Below are 22,245 nucleotides of genomic sequence, written 5' to 3'. Positions count from 1 at the left end.
TAATTTTTTTAATTTTCACTTTAAAAAAAGTTGCTAGCTGTTCTTTAATGCTCCATGGTTAATAAGATGAAAGGATGTTTAAAAGCAACAGGCTAATCTTTGAACTGTTTTGTTTAGTAGTAAAATATTTAGGGTTTTTATACAGGATCTTGGTCTAATATGGACAGGGTAATGATTGAGAATTTCTTCATACTCCTTCAAATAAATATTTTAAATTGCTCTGTCTTGGATTGTTTTTAATTTACTTAATGTTTTTGATTCCAGGGCTTCAGTCTTGTTGCAGAGACACTTTTTTTCCTGGTTTCATTTATTTTAAGAGATAATCTGGAATTGGCTGGGCTGCATAATAAATTCATACACAACAAAATGGTAATTCTGCAAAGTAGAAATAACTTTGTGGCTCTGACATAAAGTGAAGGGACTTATTTGTGGGGAAAAATGAGCTAGTTGGGTTTCTCTGCTAATCTCTCTAGAGATTTAAACCTAAAATACTAGGGAGTGAGGATTAAGTGCATACTCCAGTGTGCTATGCTTGGGTTTGTGGTGTTTTTAACTAAGTTGTTCAAGTAACTAATGTGTTAATGGTGTTTTGGGAAAAAAGCTGTGAATGAAAACTTCAGGGACTTGGTAAAATGTCATTAATATGCACATTAAATATGGTAAAACTTCTTTTAAAAGAGCAGCACCATGGTTTTTGAAAAGTGAACAAGCCACGTTTGCTTTTATAACAGAGTACATATGCATTAGTTTTGTGAAAAATTTAAATGTCAAATTATTCTTTAACAATTTGTATGTAAGTTAATATTTAAATTTTAAAAGTTGGAGTGCTTGTTAGAGAGCAATCCAAATATCATAAAGCTAGTGTGTATTGTAAGTGGAATTTTTCATAATGAGGTACGAGTGAGCTATTACTTGCAAGTGGGAGTGCAAAGGGTACAAAATTCAAATTCTCAATGAGTTGTCACAGTTTAGGGCAACTGCACTTTTGTTTCTTTGCTTCGTGGTCCAGAAAGGGTACCCACTCTGTTCCTCAGCTGTCACCTCTCTTTACTGATCAGGGATTTTCTAGGCTGCCTGATCCCCTCCCTACATTGTGAGAACCCCAACAGTCACACTGCATAGACAAGCCTGCCATGATTTCTCACCAGAGGCTATAAACTGGATAATTGTGCAGTTATACAGTACCACCCAGCTTTTCCTAAGCAAGCACATTTATTGTTAATGTGAAAGCTTTACAGATGTAGCCTTTATTGAAATTGAATTAATAGTTCTGTCGGGCTCCTTTTTCTCTACAGTTTTAAGATCAACAGGGTGAAGTTGCCTTTAGTGATTTTCTAAAGCTGAGAGGCTGTAGGAACGCACAAAGGACAGTAACCACAAACACAGTCACAAGTAAGAAATCTTGTCTGTAGCATAAGCTTTACTAAGCAGATGATTAAGGTTACAATCACAAACAGATATATAAAACTAATAGATCATACTGTATTTCTACTCACATACTCAAAGATGATATAGTCTGGTGGATGTATCAATAGGTGATCATTGATAAAGGGATGATTCCTCCTGTGGTCTTCCCAAAAGGGTCTTCCTACTCTATCCATGCCAGGAAATCTTTTTATCCTGTTACGACCACACTAACACCTTTATTCATAGCATGAGGGTTTCAGCCTTCTTTTCCTTATTTGTACTTCACAGCCGATAAATTCTGGGGGACTCTGCTATTCATAGGTTGTTCTTAGTTTCCTTTATTCTTGTAAACATTTTAGTAACATTTACTTACATGTTACTATGGTGACCTGTGGTAAGAACAGAACTTTCCATGATGTTACAATCAGTTGCCTTGTATCTATTTTTTTCTCCCATTACAACTTCCCTTACTGCTACCTATGTATAAACCTCATGTAAAAAGTATGTAATTATGTTAAATTTTTTAGTGCAAATACTGTCCAGATTCTGACATTTGTTAGAGTTACATTGCAAATGCTACCTTCTTAAAAAAAAGTATAATTTAGTTCATTACAACTTTAAAATTTATTAGATTGCACATTTTCTAATCTAATTAGTTTTACAAGTTTGATTTAAATCAATGATTTTTTTAAAATGAGATTTAAATCACGATTTGCTGTACCTCATGGCACTTTAAGATGACTTGCTAATCTTCTTAATACCTTAACTTGCATAACATTGGGAATGACTGACACGCATTGCACTTTGAGTTCCAGACTCAGATTCTGTCTCCTCTAGGTGCAATTACTGCATCTGTGCCCTGTAATTATAACCTGAGATAGTGGTGCCACAATCACTGTGGAGTGGCATATGTTGAGATTTTAATGGTGTACTGTAAAGGGTGACTTGGCCTTGGACTGGTGAGCCTCGGGTAAGCTAGTCCTTATTACAAGATGAGCCCTATCTGAGGCAGCAGGAAACTGAAGAGGGGGGTTGATAGAAGTAGCTGGGACTGCTGGAAGCTGGAGGCCTGGCAATAAGGACTTGTCTTCACTACCGGGGAGATCGATGTTGCTGCAATTGTTGCAGTCAGTGTTTGATTTAGCGGGTCTAGTGAAGACCCGCTAAATCAACAGCAGAGTGCTCTCTGGTTGACTGTGGCTGACTGTGCTCTCTGGTTGACTCAATCTGTTTCTGCAGTGAATAGATTTTTTTTTTTCGGAATATTTTTATAGAGTTTGAAAACTAAGCAAAGTCTGACACCCTTTCCTTCTCTGCTTTTTTCCTTTTTCTATTCATATTCTCAGGTACATTTAGGAAAAAAGTTGATTTTCTTATGTGTTAAGTGATATTATCTTACATGTTCAGCATTTAGGTAATTTGCATTCCTTTTTTACCATCCAACCTCTGAATGGATTCAAGAGAAGGCAGCCTTTTTTTTCTACCATTTTTCTTTTCCCTTCCTTTTACCTGTTTCTCCCTCTTCTTTGAGGTCTCTCTCTCTCTCTCTCTCTTCTGAATTATCATTTTGTTTCTAAAAAAGGATCCAATTTACTAACAGAACATGTATGGAGTTTAAAAAAAAAAAAAGACACCAGTACATTATACAACAAAATAGTGGAAAATCATATCTTTTTCCTACCACGTTCTCCCGTACCTCTTTCTGTGTTTTTAATGCAAGAGCTGTTAGGGAATACAGCTTTCTGTACAGTTTCAGTGTTGATTGCATCTGCTCTTACAGGAGAAACACAGAATCTTGCATTGAGGTCATTAATCAAGAGGCAAATAGTTGTTCGCAAACACAAACATTTGTTTTGAAATGTCTGTAACACATAAGAATGGTTGTATTGGGTCAGACCAAAGGTCCATCCAGCCCAGTATACTGTCTACCGACAGTAGCCAGTGCCAGGTGCCCCAGAGGGAGTGAACCAACAGGTAATGATCAAGTGATCTCTCTCCTGCCATCCATCTCCATCCTCTGACAGACAGAGTCTAGGGACACCATTCCTTACCCATCCTGGCTAATAGCCATTAATGGACTTAGCCTCTATGAATTTATCCAGTTCTCTTTTAAACACTGTTATAGTCCTGGCCTTCACAACGTCCTCAGGCAAGGAGTTCCACAAGTTGACTGTGCGCTGTGTGAAGAAGAACTTCCTTTTATTTGTTTTAAACCTGCTGCCCATTTAATTTCATTTGGTGACCCCTAGTTCTTGTATTATGGGAATAAGGAAAAGTTATTTACTTAATGTACTTTCTCCACATCACTCATGATTTTATATAACTCTATCGTATCCCCCCTTAGTCTCCTCTTTTCCAAGCTGAAAAGTCCTAGCTTCTTCAATCTCTCCTCATATGGGACCCGTTCCAAACCCCTAATCATTTTGGTTGCCTTTCTCTGAACCTTTTCTAGTGCCAGTATATCTTTTTTGAGATGAGACCATCACATCTGTACTCAGTATTCAAGATGTGGGCGTATTGTCGATTTACATAAGGGCAATAATATATTCTCCTAAGTGTCAAAATAACTGGAAGCTAGCTAACCATACCTGTTCAAAGTGTTTGACACATCATTGCTATAATATGCTTTATATGCAAAATAAGTCATCCAAATTGTATAACTTGTTTCAATTAATATTGATTTGATACTTGATATTCAAGTTACTTGCTTTCAGCCTTTTTAATTAAACAAAAAACAGAAGCAAAAATTGCCCTCATTGGCTGTTTTCAAATTAGAACCACATGTAATTTTAAAAATTTGCTATAGTTTCAACACACAATACCATTGAAATCAATTACTTTTTTTCTTTGTCTAAGTGGATATTGCAATTGACGATCTATACTGATAGTTGACTCTGAGTATCGTTCTGTGAACAAATTAGATAAACTCTTCTTGAGGCCATTAGTCCTGTGTGTGTGTGTATATAAAATATAGAATTAATTGGTAAGTTGTAATGATTGTTCTGACTGTTTTGAAGAAGGAGAAAACCTACATAGAAAACTACGTGTAAATTGAAGTTTGAGAAACTATGAAATATGTGCAGCAAAAATGTCTGCTTTCTCTAATAAGCAATTAATTAGTCTACTGATCATTTTAATAAGCATTACTACTGGTATGCTTTTTACTTTGTAAACTTCTGCTTAAGTAGGACTTAGTCAGAGTGCAGTTGCTGCTGTATGTTGATATGGCACACATTTTAGCATATGCAGTGATGCCCATTGTATATGGGCTGTAAAGAGCAAAAGAAATTAAATAAATGATGGCATTACAGTACAGTCATGCGTCTGACATAAATATCAAAGCAAGTAAAATAAAAGCTAAGGCAACTTCCTTGTTAACTCAACCTGTTTTTGCCTTGATGTTGCAACTCAGCTGAGATCTCATTCTCTTTTAGAAAAGAAAGATGTAACACAAAGCTTAGAAAACTATACATCAAAATGTCCTGGGACGATGCAGTTCATCACACTTCCAGAAGGTTTGAGGTTACCCCCCGTGCCGTTCACCAAGCTGCCTATTGTAAGGTAAGACTATATAAAATGGTGCATTGCAAATGTCTGTCTGTAACATTTAAAGCTCGTCTTGTAGTATTGAAAATTAGACTAGATAGTCATTAGATCTTATCAACTTGCATAATTTGTTGTCCATAATGAAACTGAAACCTGTTAAATTTAGAGTTCTGAGATAAAAACACAAGTATAAACTCTGTTCCTTTAGAATGGTTGGGCCAAATGAGACTCTTTGAGTGATGCAGAATTTTCCCTTGTCTTTAAATTATATCAGAATCTTCTGAAAATCAAAATTAAAAATAACCCTTGACCCAAGAGAAGAGTTGCCCATTTTAAAATGGGCATTTCAAAGGTTTAAGGGAGTTAAGACACTTAACTCCTATTGACTTGGAATAGGTTGCCTAACTCTGTTAAGCCCCTTCAGATGTCTTAGTCCACATTATTTACATATGTGGTGCATTGCTCAAAGTCCTTTCATTAAGTAATTTGCCATCTAATTTAGATAAGAACATATGGAGGTACTGGAGTGGGAGCAAATGTCATAGGAGAGCAATAATGGAAAAGAAGGCTAAGGAAGAGACTTGTTTTTCCAACAAGGAACTTTAGCAGGGAAAGCAAATGCCCAGCAAAAAAATAGTGATTCCACTGTGAACAATGCTCAAAGTAGACTCACGTTCAACGTGGAGTGTCATGGTGAATTTCAATATGCAGGACTTTTGGTACCAAGAAAAGAGAGTAGTAATATTAGTAGAGTGAAAATTAATGAGATACAGAATAAAAACACACAGACTTTGTAGTCTAGATGGTTGGTTTATGTAACCATTTCATTACTGTTACCATCATCTTTTGATCCTATTGTTTAACTTATTTGTTGAATTTTATCTTCAATTAGTAAGACTCCTAGGACAAGGGACCATGTTTAACTGTGTTTGTAAAGCATCTAGTACAGGGGTCCCCATTCTGGTTGTGGTCTTCTGGCTCTACCATAATGTAAATATCTAAGGTTTTCCAGTGAAATGTGAAAAATAATTACTTAATTTGAATAAACTGTTTGTCAGCATAAATTTGATAGCCTGGTATTCTAGAATGTAACTATTTCTTGTGTTCTGAAATTCTTATTTAAGATGGCTTCAGAAATCCCTGTTTATAAAACACACCACTTTTATGAAACCATAATCCTTTAATTAACTAAGCTTCAAGTATACCACTTTTAAGAATGTAAATTAAATTAGGAAAAATATTTGCAAAACCGTTTCTACTACTTGAAATAAGTGACTGATAAATAAGTTAATTTAGTTAATGAGCCCCAAGGGGAACTTATTCATTTAGGTAAACACAGACAGTTATTTTGAGCAAGGGTTGTTGGTATAAGAAAAAACATGGCAAGCCTTTTTCCTCATTAAATTGCCTCTGCAGATCTCCATTCTTGGAAGTGCATACTGTGGCTCACAAGTAATGGAAACACTGAATTTTATAAACCATTATGATGGACCCAAACTTGGACTGGCTATCTGAATGTTCCAAACATCAGTAAATTAACACTTTCATTTAGCTGTCCCCGGTTCTTTTCTTCTTGCCTGTCAAAATGGTCATGGAATCACTCTCTGTAGTTATCCTGTTTCTTCACAAACTGTAGTTGTGGAGTAAGGAATTCAGTTTAGTATTTAGGTGTTTTACTGTTGAGTAGCATTTGGTTAGCATTAGAACAAAATTACCAATCTTGAGGAACATTCAGATTTTTTTTAAAGTGCATCTTGCCAGTAGCAAGATGTTGCTTATTGACCAACATATGCAATGCTTAAAGTGCCTGTGGTGACAGGCTCTTGCTTCAGAGTTGCTTGCTTTGTGTTGCATTTATTACCTGGATTAGGAGGGAATGTGAAACTTATCCACATACGGGGAAATTTTAGTTACTTGACCCCTTCTTAAAGAAGCACCAGTGAATTTACTTCTGAAATGTCAAATCGTAAATTGAAGGCCCAGATCTTTGCTTTTAGCTTAACCTTTAAAGACATTGTCAAAGTTGGTACACCATATAAGACTCACCAAGAGTCCATTGTTCCTCTCCTTTCCGTACTGGGGATTGAGTCAAAGCATTTAAGCCCAGGGGATGTGGGAAACAATGATCTAAGCAGGGAAAGACTCCAGAAAAGAGGACAAGGTCTTTCTCCCCTCAGTAGCTACTTCTAAATCAGCGATTCTCAAACTTTAGCAACCTGAGGCCCCCCCTTTTGATTTAAAAATGTTCAGGGACCACTAAGCCCCCCTGCTCAGCCCTTGCCCTGCCCCCTTCCCCAAGGCTATGCCCCCTGCTCTTCCCACTCTCTGAAGCCCTGCCCCTTGCTCACTCCACCCCCTCTTCATGTTGCTCACTCTCATCCGCCCTCACTTACTTTTACTAGGCTGGGGCAGGATGTTGGGGAGGCAGGAGAGGGCTCTGGGCTGAAGTTTGGATGCGGACTGTGGGCTGGGTAGGCGGTTGGGGTGTGGGCTCCAGCCAGGCGGCGTTTACCTCAAGCAGCGCTTACCTCAGGTGCCTCCTGAAAGCAACTGGCACATCCCTCTAGCAGCAGATCGTAGGCTGAGGGGCCAGGGCGTCTCTGCATGCTGCCTCTGGCCGCAGGCACTGCCCCCACAGCTCCCATTGGGAGCTGTGGAGTCGGGGTGGGGGCATCATGCGGAGACCTCCTGCCCCCTCAGGAGCTCCAGGGATGTGCTGGCCACTTCCAGGAGCGGCACCGAGCCAGGGCAGGTAGGAAACCTGCCTTACCCTGATGCACCACTGGGCTGTTAACATGCAGGAGGCACTGGGAGGGAGGAAGAGGAGTTGAGTTGAAGGGAAGAATGGGGAGGAGTTGATTAGTGGGCTCCAGTTTGAGAAATGCTGCTTGTGATATAAAATCACATCCTGTCACTACAGTTTGAAACACTTCTTTACTTGTAAGGCACATGGCAGCATGCACTTCAGGAAGGTACAGTGCTGGCTAGCCTTGTTGTATTCACTGGCCTCTCATATGGACATTGTGGTTGAAGTGCCTACTTAGATCTTGTACTACTTTAAATTTTGACTAGAACCCTCAGCTGTTTGCATTGGAGTTCCCTTTGCTGTGCTACAACAGACAGACACTGTAGTCACAGCTGCATTGGATGGAGCTTGGGAAGCTCACTTAAGTCCGTTTCAGACACAAGGTCTTTGGTCAACCCAAGAAATGTGTTTGCTTTCTAATTGCAGAGAGACTTGCAAGAAAAGTAATTATGTATTCATTGTAGTATGTAGAATATTTGGGGATGCTTCAGGTTTCAATTTATTCTTTAGGTAAATTAATTTTCTTCTGTTTCCTTGCATTTGGTTCTGATGGCTGTGGTGGTCGTCATTAGAGTGTTAACACTTAACATCACCCATTAATGTCTCAGTGCAGTTATTTCTTCTTATTCCAGAAAACTTCTAATATAGTTGGTTGTTTTTTATATGGCAGAGAAAATGTGTATAATTTCTCCTACAGTTTTATTACAGTAACACATCAGCTTGAAGGTTCAAAGTAATTTTCTACAGCAGATTTTGTTTTCTGAGATGTATGCTATACAGTCTTTTTATTAGAGTATTTTTGTGTGTCTATTGTGCAGAATTTACAATGTTTTGTCTCTGTACTTAAACTATTTCCATCCCCTGGCTAATAATTACTTACTCTTTGAGATTGTGGATAATTGTGTAACATTATAATTCAAGTCATTCATTTACTGCACTGTAAAGGATGCAAAATTACTTTAATATCCCTAAAATATAACTACTTTTCTCTTTTTGCCAACAAAAAGCAATTTATGGCTAATTTGTGTTTCTCTGGCCTTTTGCCATTTACAATTATGAGAAATTTCTTCTTCCTCAGTGTATCTGTGCTAGTTATGTCTGATGAATAACTTCATAAAATATTAAAATTTAATCACATTGTAATACACACAGCCTCCTGGGTATATTGTGGCATTATCAAAGAATTTTTCAGCATGATCATTTGCACTGTGAACTGAAGTTCTTGGGGGGAAAAAATGTTATCTTAAAGCAAACTGTGCATAGTAGTACAGTATTTGCTTCTTACTCCTGAAGAGATATTTTGGATATACGGGGAATTTTATTGAATAATTGTCTCTAGTGGCTGTTTTACATGAGGCACGAATCTTGTATGTTTAAACATGAGGGTCCCGAGACTGGAGTATTGTTGAAGTTTAGGGCTGAAGTGCAGTGTCTTTAAACATACACAGTCCTGACTGTAATTTTCATGGCTCATCATTCCTAACTTGAGTAAGAGGTTTATTTTCACCAGGTAAATTCACATGTGATTAACTTTAAAAAGTTGCAGTTAAATAGCTACAACAAAATCTATATGTGGTGCCTTCACATGTTATTAATTATCATCCCTCCAAGTAAATCTGATTTGAGTAAATATTCACCAACTGTATTCTGACATTTTTAAATTATTCAATCTCTTTTCTATCATCATTAGAGTCTGGTGTTTTTCCTGCTGTAAGAACATTTCCCCCCCCCCCTCAAGGTTTAACTAGTCTAATATGGTGGCCATTTGTTACCTTATTTATTGTTATGCTTTACCACCATATTCTGACAATTCCCAGTCCACTTTCTCCACCTCCAGAAGCAAATCTGTCTCTTAAACTAATGTAGATTCTGCTTTAGTCTCCTTCCTTGGAAACTTATTTTTATTACATTTTGTATAAAGCAGTGTTGTGTTAATTTAGAAGGAATAAAGGGGCCCAAAGAGTCATGACTCTGAAACTGTCCAACATTAAACAAGATTCAGGATTTGGTATACAGAAACCTCAGCCTGCTTAGCACCATGGCAACCACACCAATGCAAATCCTAAGTGTTTTATTAAAGATACAAAAAAAGAGAGAAAAACAGTTAAAGAAAACTTTATTCAATACTTAACATTTCAAATACTTTAACTATATCCCTTGTTCCCTTTTCCATTAGCTGGAGAATGTGTAGAAGGAAAAACCCTTGTTTGACAATCTTTTAGATAGTACTAAAGATGCTAATAACTGTTTTTGGGGAAGAGAAAAATCCACACCCCATGAGAGACGTTGCTATGCTGATCTGACCTAAGATGTAGACAATGCTAGGTTTACAGAGGGAGTCTTCTGTTGACCTAGCTACCTCTTCTCAGGGAGGTGGATTACCAAGGCCAATGGAAGAACCTCAGTGTCTACACTGAGGCACTACGCTGGTGCATGAGTAGACATACCCAGAATGTCACAACTAAATACAAGATTATTTAGTGTAAGTGGTTACACATATTCTAAGAGACCATTCAAATCCATAAATCCAGTGTCTTTCAATACCATAATTTTTAGTGTCTAGAAAAGTTATGAATTTAAGCTCCTGAGCTTGTCTTTCTGGAGTAGTAGTGCAGGTTTCCTTTGAGGATGAGGACTGAGAAGTCAGATAGTGATAACTGTCTGTCGATTAGTGATAGCGTTTTTGTCTTTTTATTTTTTTTTCCTGTGAGACTTAATCTGAGAGTTTAGTGGCAGTCTGGTTTCACCTACATAGTTATTTGGGCATTTAGTGCACTGGATGAGGTATACATGTTGTAATAGGCATGTGTAGGACCCATGGGTCTTGAAAGGTGTGTTGTGGTGGGTATTGATCATCTTTTCCCATCAACATTTGTTGTTATAGGTTATTGTGACATCTTTTGAACTTTCACTCACCTTTTACTGTTGAGCACATAATCAAGGTAAATTTGTAGTCCCCAGTTTGTCACAGCAGCAGTTCTATCCAATTTCTAGCCCAAAATCTCTTTGCTAACTGCAGCAAAGCTACTTGCTGTCCAGTGCCTATTGCTGAAAATTTTAGAGAGTCCCTTCAAAGGCTTGGCTTGTGGGGCTTAGAGAATCCATCATCAATGTTTAGCTACCTAAATTTCATACATTTAAAATCACTGGACTTACTTTGTCCGGGTCATTTTCTTAAGGAAATGATGATCCTCTACATCTTTTCTTTGGCACCTTTTCCTCATTATATTTTTCTGATTTTATGTATGTTTGCAATTTTCCTCTGAAATGATATTTGGTTTTCCTTCAGACCCTTGGTTTACTTTATATTTAGTTTTTCCCTCATTGCAGACACCATGTTCATTATAAAAATGTAAGGAGTAATCAGTATTTGCCAACAATTTCCTTTTAAAGTAAAAATAACCAGTTTTTAAAAATGCTGTTTACATTTTTATTTAACAGATCTGTGAAACTCTTGAATCTCCCCGTCAGTCTTCGGCCACAGAAAATGAAAAGTTTGTTGGGTCAGAATATGTCAGCCAAAAGTCCCTTCATATACTCTCCAATTATTGCACACAATCGTGGAGAAGAGCGAAGTAAGAAAATAGGTGAGAGTTTGATTCAAGCTTCCTTGTAACTGTTGCTTTGAAATCTTCATACCTTGACTCCATGTACAGATCAGGAATTGAAGGAATTACTCAAAGCATAATACTTTAGGATAAAATTTTCTGTGGGTAAGAAATGTTAACTGATTTCAACTTATTTTCTTATTCTTAGGTGATTTTTTTCAAGCAAATCAATAAGCACTCAACCAGGGCTGACTTCAGGGGTTTTGTCGCCCCAAGCAGCCCCCCCCCCAAAGCCGTGATTACGATCTGCAGCAATTTAGCGGGAGGTCCTTTGCTCCCAGCGGGAATGAGAGACTGTTTGCTGAATACCTGAAAGTGCCGCCCCGCTCTGGAGTGGCCGCCCCAAGCACCTGCTTGATAAGCTCGTGCCTGGAGCCAGCCCTGCACTCAACCCAATAATCTTGTTGGGGAAATGAATTAAATAAGAAAGCTGTTTTAGATCTTGAATTATGTCACACATACTCTTATGTAGTATAGTTGTAGCCGTAGCCATGTCAGTCCCAGGATAGTAGAAAGATAAGTGGGTGAGGTAATGTATTTTATTGGACCAACTTCTGTTGGTGAGAGAGACAAACTTTTGAGCTTCAGGTTTCTCTTCTACATATTTGGAGTTGTACATAGTGGTTAGAGGCCTTATAGGTGGTGAGACCTCTGCGGATGTATGACATTACCCAGGATACAATCTGGATTTATGGACATCTGTGTTCCCTCAGTTCTCCAACCTGGGGTGCCTTTTACAGTGCTTTGCTGTGAGAACAACCACCCATTGTCTGCTCACACACAGCCTCCAGCAAGTAAATCACTCCCAGCTATATAGTATGAGTGCTATAGCCAGCCATTCTTGAATTACACTGCAGGGCAACATCAGCAAACTCCCAATCCCAGATTTTCTCCCAAAATGTGTGCAACTTGTACTGCCCAGCACCCTTCTGAACAATGCAAACTCATATAAAGTCTGTCATCTCATTAATAGAAAATGATATGCACAAATCCTGTTTCCCAAATGCTTCAGTCCAAATACATTGGTTTTGCTAAATAATAAAACAGATTTACTAACTACAAAAAGATAGATTTTGAATGATTACAAGTAACGAGGCATAAAAGTCAGAATTGGTTACAAAGAAATAAAAGGTAAAACACAGCAAATACCTAACTTAACAAGCTAAGTGAATTCAATGTAAAGGTCTCTCTCACCACAAGTTCAAACAGTCTTACTGGCTGAGTCCTTCAGTCAGGATCTCCCCCTCCTCCCCCCAATGCTCTTTCCTTTCTTGTTCAAGCGTTGATGATATTGGTAGAGAGAAAAGGAGAGATGATTTGAGTCGTTTACTCTTTGCTTTTACAGCCATTTCTCTTGCACAGGAATCATCTCCAGCTGATGTTCGGGAGACATTCAGTCTGTGTGGACAAGAACCTTAAACTGCTTGTTTGTCAAAATATGTTTGGCCTTTTTTGGCAGAGAATGAGCGTGAGAGGCAGGGGCAACAGCGACCTACCCCTAAAGCTAAGGATCCTGGAAAGCTGGATCTCTTGGGCAGGACGTTCTGTGCCACAGGGGAGCTCCAGCTTCATATTGCTAACCAGCTGGTGCTCTTTAGAAGATACAACTTTTAATTCCTGGGGCACATTGATGAAGTTTAAGGAGTTACTGCCCTAGGACTCCAAGGCAGAGTTCTCAGTTTTGGTTGAGGAAGGCAGGGCGGTAGCAAATGTGTCCCCTGCAAGCAGCTCTGGATGTGGCTCATGGTCAGCCGCATGGACCATAGTTTTGGCCGTGATGGTAAGGTCCTCTTGGCTACAGGGTTTGAGCCTCCCTTGTGAATGCAACAAATGATCCAGGACCTACCATTTGAGGGCACATCCTTGTTTTCCAAGGGTTGGATGCCAAGCTGCACAGTTCGAAGGACTCCAGGGCCATGCTCAAGTCTCTGGGTCTACATATCCCCACCCCATTTAGAAAACACTTCAGACCACAGCCATTGCCTCACTTCTACCAGTCGCGGCCAAGGCAGGACTATGGTAGAAAGCAGGGTAGGGGCTATAAGAGGTGGCCCCCTCCCCAACCCTTGTTAGCCCACAGATCAGGGTTGGCTAGGCCAAGGTCAGGTGCCAAGTAGGCTTTTTTAAGGTATCCATGAGGATGGCGTACCAGTGCTCTTTTGGGATCCTTCCTCCCCATCTCTGCGGACTGACTATCTCACTGTTTTTCAGGCATGGGTCAATATTACTTCAGACCACTGGGTGCTTTGCACAGTAAGACTGGGATACACTCGAATTCAGTTCCCAGTCTCCTTCCCACACTCCCTCCCTCCCTCATCCCTCTCCAGGGACCCTTCCCAAAAGCAACTTCTAATTCAAGAAGTGCAAATGCTTCTGCAGCTGGGAGTGGTAGAAGAGATTTGTCTGGAGTTAAGGGGAAAGGGGCTTTACCCCAAGGCCGGGGTGGTATCAGACTTGTCCTAGACCTGCAAAACTTCAACAAATTCATAAGGAAGCTGAAGTTCCATTGGGTCTCCTTTACCTCCATTATGCCCTCCTTGGGTCTAGGAGACTGGTATGCTGCTCTTGACTTGAATGATGAGTACTTTCACATCTCGGTTCTTCAAGACCACAGGAGATTCCTCCGGTTCATGGTGGGACAAGTACACTATCAGTTCACGGTGCTGCCCTTTGGTCTGTCATCAGCCCCTCGGGTCTTTACAAAGTACATGGCAGTGGTCGTGGCCTTCCTGAGAAAACAAAGGGTGCAGGTGTATCTCTACCTCGATGACTGGCTGGTCAGAGGCCAGTCCGGATCTGAGATGGAGGCACACATTCAACTAACACTATCAACCTTTCAGAGGCTAGGTCTGTTGAACACTCAGAAGTTGACTCTTGTTCCCACCCAAAGAATAGAATTTATAGGACGGATCCTTGACTCTGTCCAACCCAAAGCCTTCCTACCGGAAGCCAGATTCCAATCTCTGGGAGCAATCATACAGAACCTCAGAAAGCAACCTGTCACCACAGTAAGAATCTGCCTGAAACTTCTGGGGCACATGGCTTCCTGCATGTACGTGGTGAAGTACCTGAGGTTGCGACTAAGACTGCTCCAAGTCTGGCTAGCATCAGTGTCCCATCCTGGCCAAGACGGCTTGGCTGTGGTGGTTACACTTCCTCCTCATGTGATCACCTCCCTCCTGTGGTGGTTGGACCTGGGGTCAGTCTGTGCAGGTGTTCGATTCGCCAAACCTCAACTGTGGATGTCTTTGGTCACTGACGCCTCCAACCTAGGCTGAGGAGCTCATCTAGTGGTTCTCAGGGGTCCTCTGGTCTCAGGAGGAGCTCTTACTTCACATCAATGTGAGAGAACTCAGAGCAGTATATCTCACTTGTCAGGCATTGCAGCCTGACCTGGAAGGCAAGTGTGTGTCGGTGCTTACAGACAACATGACAGTGATGATCTATATAAACAGACAGGGTGCTCCTCTCACCTATACCAGGAAGCTGTCTACCTCTGGGAATTCTGCATAACCTCAATTCATCTCAAGGAGCCCTTTTTTCCAGGGGCTCAGGATGTGCTACTGGATCATCTCAGCAGATCCTTCATCAACCACAAATAATAGTCCATTCGCCTGGACATTGTGATGGATATTTTCCAGAGGTGCTGGAGTCCCCAGGTATCCCCGTTTGCAACAAAATACAAGAGGTAGTGCCCACAGTTCTGCTTCTTTCAGAATCTCAGTCTGGGCTTGATCTCGAATGTATTCCTTATCCACCCGGAAGGGCCATCTTTTCTACACATTTCCACTCATTCGACTCATACATAGGATCCTTCTGAAGGTCAAAAAAGATGAGGCGCACTTGATCATGATAGCGTTGGCCTGGCCTCATGAGCATTGTTTCATCATGCTCCTGAATATGTCCTTTGAAACACCAATCACCCTGTCTCTGTTTCCGGGTATAATCTCTCAGGATCACAGGCATCTGCAGCATCCGAACATGGAGTCCCTTCATATCACAGCCTAGAAGCTCCATGGCTGAACTCCTTGGAGCTGGCATGCTTGGGCTCAGTTCAGCAGGTTCTGTTATGGAGCAGAAAGCTGTCCTCCAGGGCTATATGTTTGGCAAAATGGAAGAGATTCTCAATCTGGTGAGGCCAGAAAGGGATCTTGCCCTCTCAGGTGACAGTTCCATGTATTCTTGACTATTTGCTACACACCTAAGACAGCAAGGGTTGCCAGTATCTTCAATTAGAGTGCACCTGGTGGCTATCTCAGCCTTTCACCTGAGAGTGAATGGCAGGTCCATTTTCACTAATGCACTCTGTAGCTGTTTTCTTAAGAAATTGGGTAGGCTATACGCACAGGTAAAGCAGCCTATCCCACCTTGGGGCCTTAACTTGGCACTATCCAGACACATGGGCAGGGCCGGCGGTACCATTTAGGCAGCCTAGGCAATCGCCTAGGGCGCCAGAATAATTGGTGGGCGCCGTTTTGCCGGAGGGGGCGGCAGGTGGCTCCGGTGGAGATGCCGCAGTGGTGTCTGCGGAGGGTCCGCTGGTCCGCGGCTCCGGTGGAGCTGCCGCAGTCGTGCCTGCGGACGTCGGCTGCTTGCGCGGCTCCGGTGGACCTCCAGCAGGCACGACTGCGGCAGCTCTACCAGAGCCGCGGGACCAGCGCGCGGGGCGGCGAAATTGCCGTTTGCCTAGGGCGCTCAAACCCCTAGCGCCGGTCCTGCACTTTTTGAGCTTTTGGTGACATGCTACTTGTCCTGGCCATCATCTCAGCCAGGAAAGTCTTGGAAATCAGAGCCCTTACTTTGGAACCATCATACATGGTTTTCTTCAAGGACAGAGTCCAGCTATGTCCTCACCCGGCTTTCCTTCCTAAGGTGGTGTCTGTTTCACAATAAGCAGGACATTTTCCTCCTGTTTTTTCCCCCCCAAAGCCACATGCTAATAGTTAGGAGCTTGGCTTGTTTAGTCTAGCCAAAAGAAGGCTAAAGGGGGGATATGCTTGCTCTTTATAAATATATCAGAGGGATTAATATTAGGGAGGGAGAGGAATTATTTAAGCTTAGTACCAATGTAGATACAAGAACGAATGGGTATAAACTGGACACTAGGAAGTTTAGACTTGAAATTAGACGAAGGTTTCTAACCATTAGAGGAGTGAAGTTCTGGAACAGCCTTCCAAGGGGAGTAGTGGGGGCAAAAGACATATCTGGCTTTAAGATTAAGCTTGATAAGTTTATGGAAGGGATGGTATGATGGGAGAGCCTAATTTTGGCAACTGATCTTTGATTATCGCTGGATAAGTATGCCCAGTGGTTGGTGATGGGATGGGATCTGAGTTACTGCAGAGAGTTCTTTTCTGAGTGGTGGCTGGTGAGTCTTGCCCACATGTTCAGGTTTTAGCTGATTGCCATATTTGGGGTCGGGAGGGAATTTTCCTCCAGGACAGATTGGCAGAGGCCCTAGAGTTTTTTCACCTTCCCCTGCAGCGTGGGACATGGGTCACTTGCTGGTGGATTCTCTGCAGCTTGAGGTCTTCAAACCACAATTTGAAGACTTCAATAACTCAGGCATAGGTTAGGGGTTTGTTATAGAAGTGGATGGGTAGGGTTCTGTGGCCTGCTTTGTGCAGGGGGTCGGACTAGATGATCACATTGGTCCCTTCTGACCCTAGAATCTATGAATCTAGGAGCAGAGACTTCACTTGCTAGATGTCAGGCGAGTGCTGGCCTGCTACATAGAGAGGACTAAATCATTCAGAAAGACTACTCAGCTGTTCGTGGCAGTGGCCGATAGAATGAAGGGCTTCCTGGTGTCTGCACAAAGAGCTTCTTCAAGGATTACCACTTACATCCACATGTGCTACGATCTGGCAAAAAGCCCCACTCTGGCAGCACACTTCACAATGGTGCAAGCATGTTCACTGGCGTTGGGCAGTTTCCCATCCAGGATATCTATAGAGTGGCTACGTTGTATTCAGTTCACGCCTTCACTACCCACTAAGCCATCATGCAGCAGGCCAGAGACGACGATAGACTTGGCAGGGCAGTACTGCAGTCTGCCTGTTGCTGAACTCTAAATCTGCCTTCTGCATCTGCTTGGGAGTTTCCTACTTGGGAAAGGACATGAGTAAGCACTTGAAGACAAAGAAACTGTTACTAAACTTTCTGTAACTCTTCTTCCAGATGTGCATGTCCATTCCCAAACCCACTCTCCTACTCCTCTGTTGGAGTTGCTGGCAAGAAGGAACTGAGGAGGCGGCAGGTCGGCAGGTTCCTATGTACAGTGCCATGAGGATGTGAATCCAGGGGCCGCCAGAGCTGACCCAATGGATACCACTTAGGGAAAAACATTCCAGTGATTATGCACATAGTACACACTCACCTACGTGGGAATGGACATGAGCAACACATCTGAGAGAACAAGTAGTTATGGAAAGATTAGTAACAGTTTTTTTTTTTTCTCAGTCTGTTGACCGTATTCACTCCTTCCATTCACTCCTTCCATTCCTTGGAATCATGAAGTCTATCATATGATGATCACTTTCAGTCAAATTGCCGTACATCTTCATATTGGCTACCAATTCCTCCCCATTGGTTAGAATCAAGTTTTAATAGGGCTGTCCACCTGGTTACTTCCTCAACTTTCTGAAACAAAGGCAATGTCTACACTACCACTTATGTCGGTATAACTTATGTCATTCAGCAGTGTGAATAAACCACCCTCTTCAGGAACATAATTTACACCGACCTAAGCACTGGTTTGGATAATGCTATGTTGGCAGGAGAGCTTCTCTTGCTGACATAGCTACCGCCGCTCATGGGGGGATTATTAAGTCAGTCGACGGGAGAGTGCTCTCAGGTTGGTTTAGAGCGGCTACACTAGAGCTTACAATGGTGCAGCTGCATCGCTGTAAGCTCTCATGCACAGCCTCTGGCATGTAAGCTGCTCCCAGCTGCTTGCAAGTGAATGACACTAGCCAGTATCTCCGGTCTCAGATACGATAGGAACCTCCGTCTTGCACTGTCCAGTTATTCCCACTGGATGCTGCAAGCTTATGAGTTTGTCAGTTTTTACAAAGAAATTGATGTGTACCAGGCTTGTTCTCCCAAGGGGAGTTTCTGACACACTGCAAACCAAATGCACAAATAAACAGATTTATTAACTGTAAAGATAGATGTTAAATGATAAGTCAAAGCATAACAAATCAGATTTGGTTAAATGAAATAAAAGCAAAGCACATTCTAAGCTGATCTTAACACTTTCAGTGTCCTTACAAACTTAGATGCTTCTCACCACAGGCTTGCTCTTCAGCCAGCCTCTCCCCTTTGATCAGCTGTTCAGTTGCTTGGTGGTAGTGGCGTCTTAGATGTAAGTGGAAGAGAGAGCATGGCAAAATGTTTCCCTTTTATCATGTCCTTTCTTTCCTTTTGGCTTTGCCCTCCCTAACCCTGCTCCTCAGAGTCAGGTGAGGATTACCTCATCACAGTCCCAGACTGCCCAAAGGAAGGAGGAGATGAATCCCTCCAGGGTCTAACAGATTCTTTTGTTGCTGCCTAAGCCAGTGTCCATTGTTCCTGTGAGGCTGGACTGGATTTGTCTCATCCATGCCCTGACGAGGTGTGAACTGCCTCTGTTCTTGGAGGGTTTTTGCATGGGCTTGCTTTAAACCATGAGGATACATTTTCAGCATCGTAACTGTATACATGAAATTATAACCTTAACATGACTGTGACAATTACTATAACATCACTATAAAAAGCATGCTCTGTGTTATGAGCCTTCCGAAGATGCTCAACATCACAAATTGTACATTGGATACCACACAATCATTTTATAAAGACGAACATGGGGGTGTAGGGTGTTCCCCCTGAGGTACAGCGTGTCACAGGGGGCTCCTCCCTGCCCCCCGCCTTCCTGCCGCTTGCCTCCCCATTTGCCTCTTCACCCCACCTGCCGCTTGCCTCCCATTTGCCTCCTCATCGTGTTCGCCTCCCACCTCACCTTCCCGCCTGTGGGGCCTCCGAAAGCATGAGGCTGGGGCGGTCGCCCTGATTCACCATACCCAAAGGAGGGCTCTGGTCTTGTGTTTTGGATATTTGTTGGTTGTTCTAGAAATGCTTCCTCCTCCTCCTCTTCCTGATTTGGTGGTCTATATTAGACTCATAAACATAACATCACCCATCTTTTTTGCCCCTTTTATCTTTACCAGAGACTCAACTGGTCTGCCTCTCACCTCCTTCTAGACAATGTGCATTTTTCAGTTAGATTTTCATTGATAAAAATCTTCACTTTTTGAGTAGTTTTGCCAAACTTGTTTAATATAACTGCTATTCTCATTCCTTAACAAATCCATCAGAGAACATGTGTGAGCTCAACATTATTCTCTGAGTATAATGGAGAGTATTCTTGGAGTCAGTAGTAAAATTGTTTTTTTGTTGTTTTTAAGGATCCAGTGTACTCGAGACATTTAAGACGGCACACATTGGTTTCTCTAGTCATTCTGTGTGATCCAGTCTAAGGGGAAATTCAGGCTGGTTGTGACCTTTGAAAGCTCAAACCTTCAGTATACACATTGTAAAGTATGCCCATTTTTCAAGCTATTTCTGCATTATTGGTCTTAATTCTTTTTAATTCAACACATACGAGTAGGGTGACCAGACAGCAAATGTGAAAAATCGGGACGGGGTGGGGGGTAATAGCAGCCAAAATAAGAGAGGCCCAATAATTGGGACTCTTCCAATAAAATTGGGACATCTGGTCACCCTACATATGAGGAACAAAGCCATTAGTGAAGCCAGGTTTTCTAACTAAGTTGGGGAGGGGATGGGTCATTGGTGGTAATTTTCAATTGAGAAATATGCTTGAAAAGGCACCATACATACATTTAAAGAGTGTTTGGAGGATGACCACCACCTGTGCTGCCTTGTGGGTTCCGCCACTGCTTCTTGATCATGTCTTAAATATCCAGCAAGAAATTCAAGATATTCAAGGTACTTCTTTCACGCAATGACAAAAGCCAGTACTTTGAAGAAATATATTTAATTTACCTAACTATAGGTAGAAAAAATAATCAACAATTTATTCTTACTGGATAGTTCTTGTGATATTCTAAGCAACTGGTAGCTTCTTGAAGTTGTTACAAATAATCCTGGTTCATTACCTTGTATTACTTTGCAGATGAGTCCTAGTGTATAATTGAATAAATTATCATTACAGCGAAGGAAGTCAAGTATTAGTGAAAACCCGAAGGGAAATGGAGCCCTTGAGAAGAGTATTAAGAAACTGCTTACAGCTCTTTAGCTCTCATAAGCTGATAAGCTTTTTTAAAATTGATTATATTTTAAATATTACATTGGATTATTATAGTCCTATTAAATAGCTTTAGTATCATGGTTGTTATGAGAAATAAAACCAGAGATTTTTGTGATCCAGTTAAAGTGATTAGTGTTATAAAATACTGACTTAGCATCTACAGAAGTAAGAATGTACAATATATCCCCAGTAGGAACCACCTAATAATGTAAAATAAAATTATGAAACTAGTATACTATTAGTAGTGGCTGTTAGTAAGTGGCAGGGGCTAGATGAATCTCCAGACTTCTCCCTGCAAAGCTAGTATTTTTGAGAATATGTAGCTCCAGCTACCCTTTCTCCTTCCAACAGTGCAATATGGGCTAAATCCCTCCCCAAAACTTTTTGTCATGTGGAGTGGCCCTTTAAAAAGGCTTCAGGAAGGATGATTTTGTCAGCTGGGCCTGCCAGGATCACTAAGAGGTAGGAGATGGAGGTAGCCACGACCCCTCTGCTCCTAACCTTCCATGGAGCCAAGAATTTGGTGTCACGTGGCTTCACCATCCCATCTGCTTCCAGCAGCACCAGCAGGTTTCCCTTTACTGTCTCAGGAATCCTAAAGATGTCTGCAATTTTGACCTCAGAACACTGTTTGTGGAGCTGGACAATTGACTCTTTCATGGGGGATGAGGTGGGAAAATTAATAGAGGGTTAGATGTGGCAGGCTCTGGCAGTACCATTATAGTCCTGGACTACAATGACCTTAGAGCAAATACACAATTGTTCATTGATGTCTCTGTCCTGTTGAAGCTCACACTGGCAAGGATCCACCCCTGCACTGGGCAGCAACAAAGAGAGTGATAGAAACCCTTGTATTGGCTAGGCATCCAGCAGGAATGGTCTTTTTCTTTTTTCAGGGAAGGAGTCTATTGTTTGAAAGAGCAATGAGGACAGTTTATATTTTTCTATGTAAAAAAAGCCAAACTGATAACGCTGCATAGGGAAGTGTTTGCGTATATGTTCTCCATAGAAAGGAGAAATAATAAAAATAATTGGAAGTGAGCCACGGATTTGATTTGTTCAGGGAAGGATGAAGGTTGGAAAGGAGGTGAATGTTGAGGCAGCACAGGAGTTTGTTTAAGGTATTTAAAAAACTTTCAAAGTTGATTCAGAACCATTGAACTATACACGTTTGACCTAATGTTTTCAAATTAAGGAATGTGGAGCACTTCACAAGTACTTTATGGCAAGTTGACTAGTCATACCATGTTGACTTTCCTCCTTTCTAGTTGCAAAATTTCCATTTGTACAATTAAAATATATGAAATCCTTTTTCTAATATCTATGTAGATAATTTATGTAGTTGCAATGTTGAGTACAAATGGTCTTTGCAATAGTGAATGAATGAAGATATGGTCTATGAAAGAATTGTAATGTCTACACTAGGAAAAAATTTGAAAATGCTATCTTCTGTCGCCTCACTTCTTTGTTAATGTTCCAGTTATCTCTTCCCACCCCCCGCTCTTCTATTTTGTTACTTGTTTAGCCTTGTCTTAAATTAGATTGTAAGCAATTTTTGGCATGGACTA

The 22,245-nt window shown here is 41.3% G+C and overlaps 1 protein-coding gene across 2 annotated transcripts in view; it reads left to right on the top strand.

The window, feature by feature from the left end:
* Positions 1-22,245, top strand: part of TRAPPC9 (trafficking protein particle complex 9) — a 742,651-nt gene that overhangs the window by 73,829 nt on the left and 646,577 nt on the right. For both annotated transcript variants that reach the window (XM_030546427.1, XM_030546428.1), the window contains exons 10-11: positions 4,842-4,968; positions 11,201-11,346. In XM_030546427.1, the coding sequence (XP_030402287.1) occupies positions 4,842-4,968; positions 11,201-11,346 (273 nt within the window). The remainder of the gene's footprint in view (positions 1-4,841; positions 4,969-11,200; positions 11,347-22,245) is intronic.

Source organism: Gopherus evgoodei, unplaced genomic scaffold (assembly GCF_007399415.2).
Source record: "Gopherus evgoodei ecotype Sinaloan lineage unplaced genomic scaffold, rGopEvg1_v1.p scaffold_44_arrow_ctg1, whole genome shotgun sequence".
Classification (NCBI taxonomy): Eukaryota; Metazoa; Chordata; order Testudines; family Testudinidae; genus Gopherus; species Gopherus evgoodei.
The sequence above is the reverse complement of the archived record's forward strand: the minus strand, read 5'-3'. Positions and strand labels throughout refer to the sequence as shown.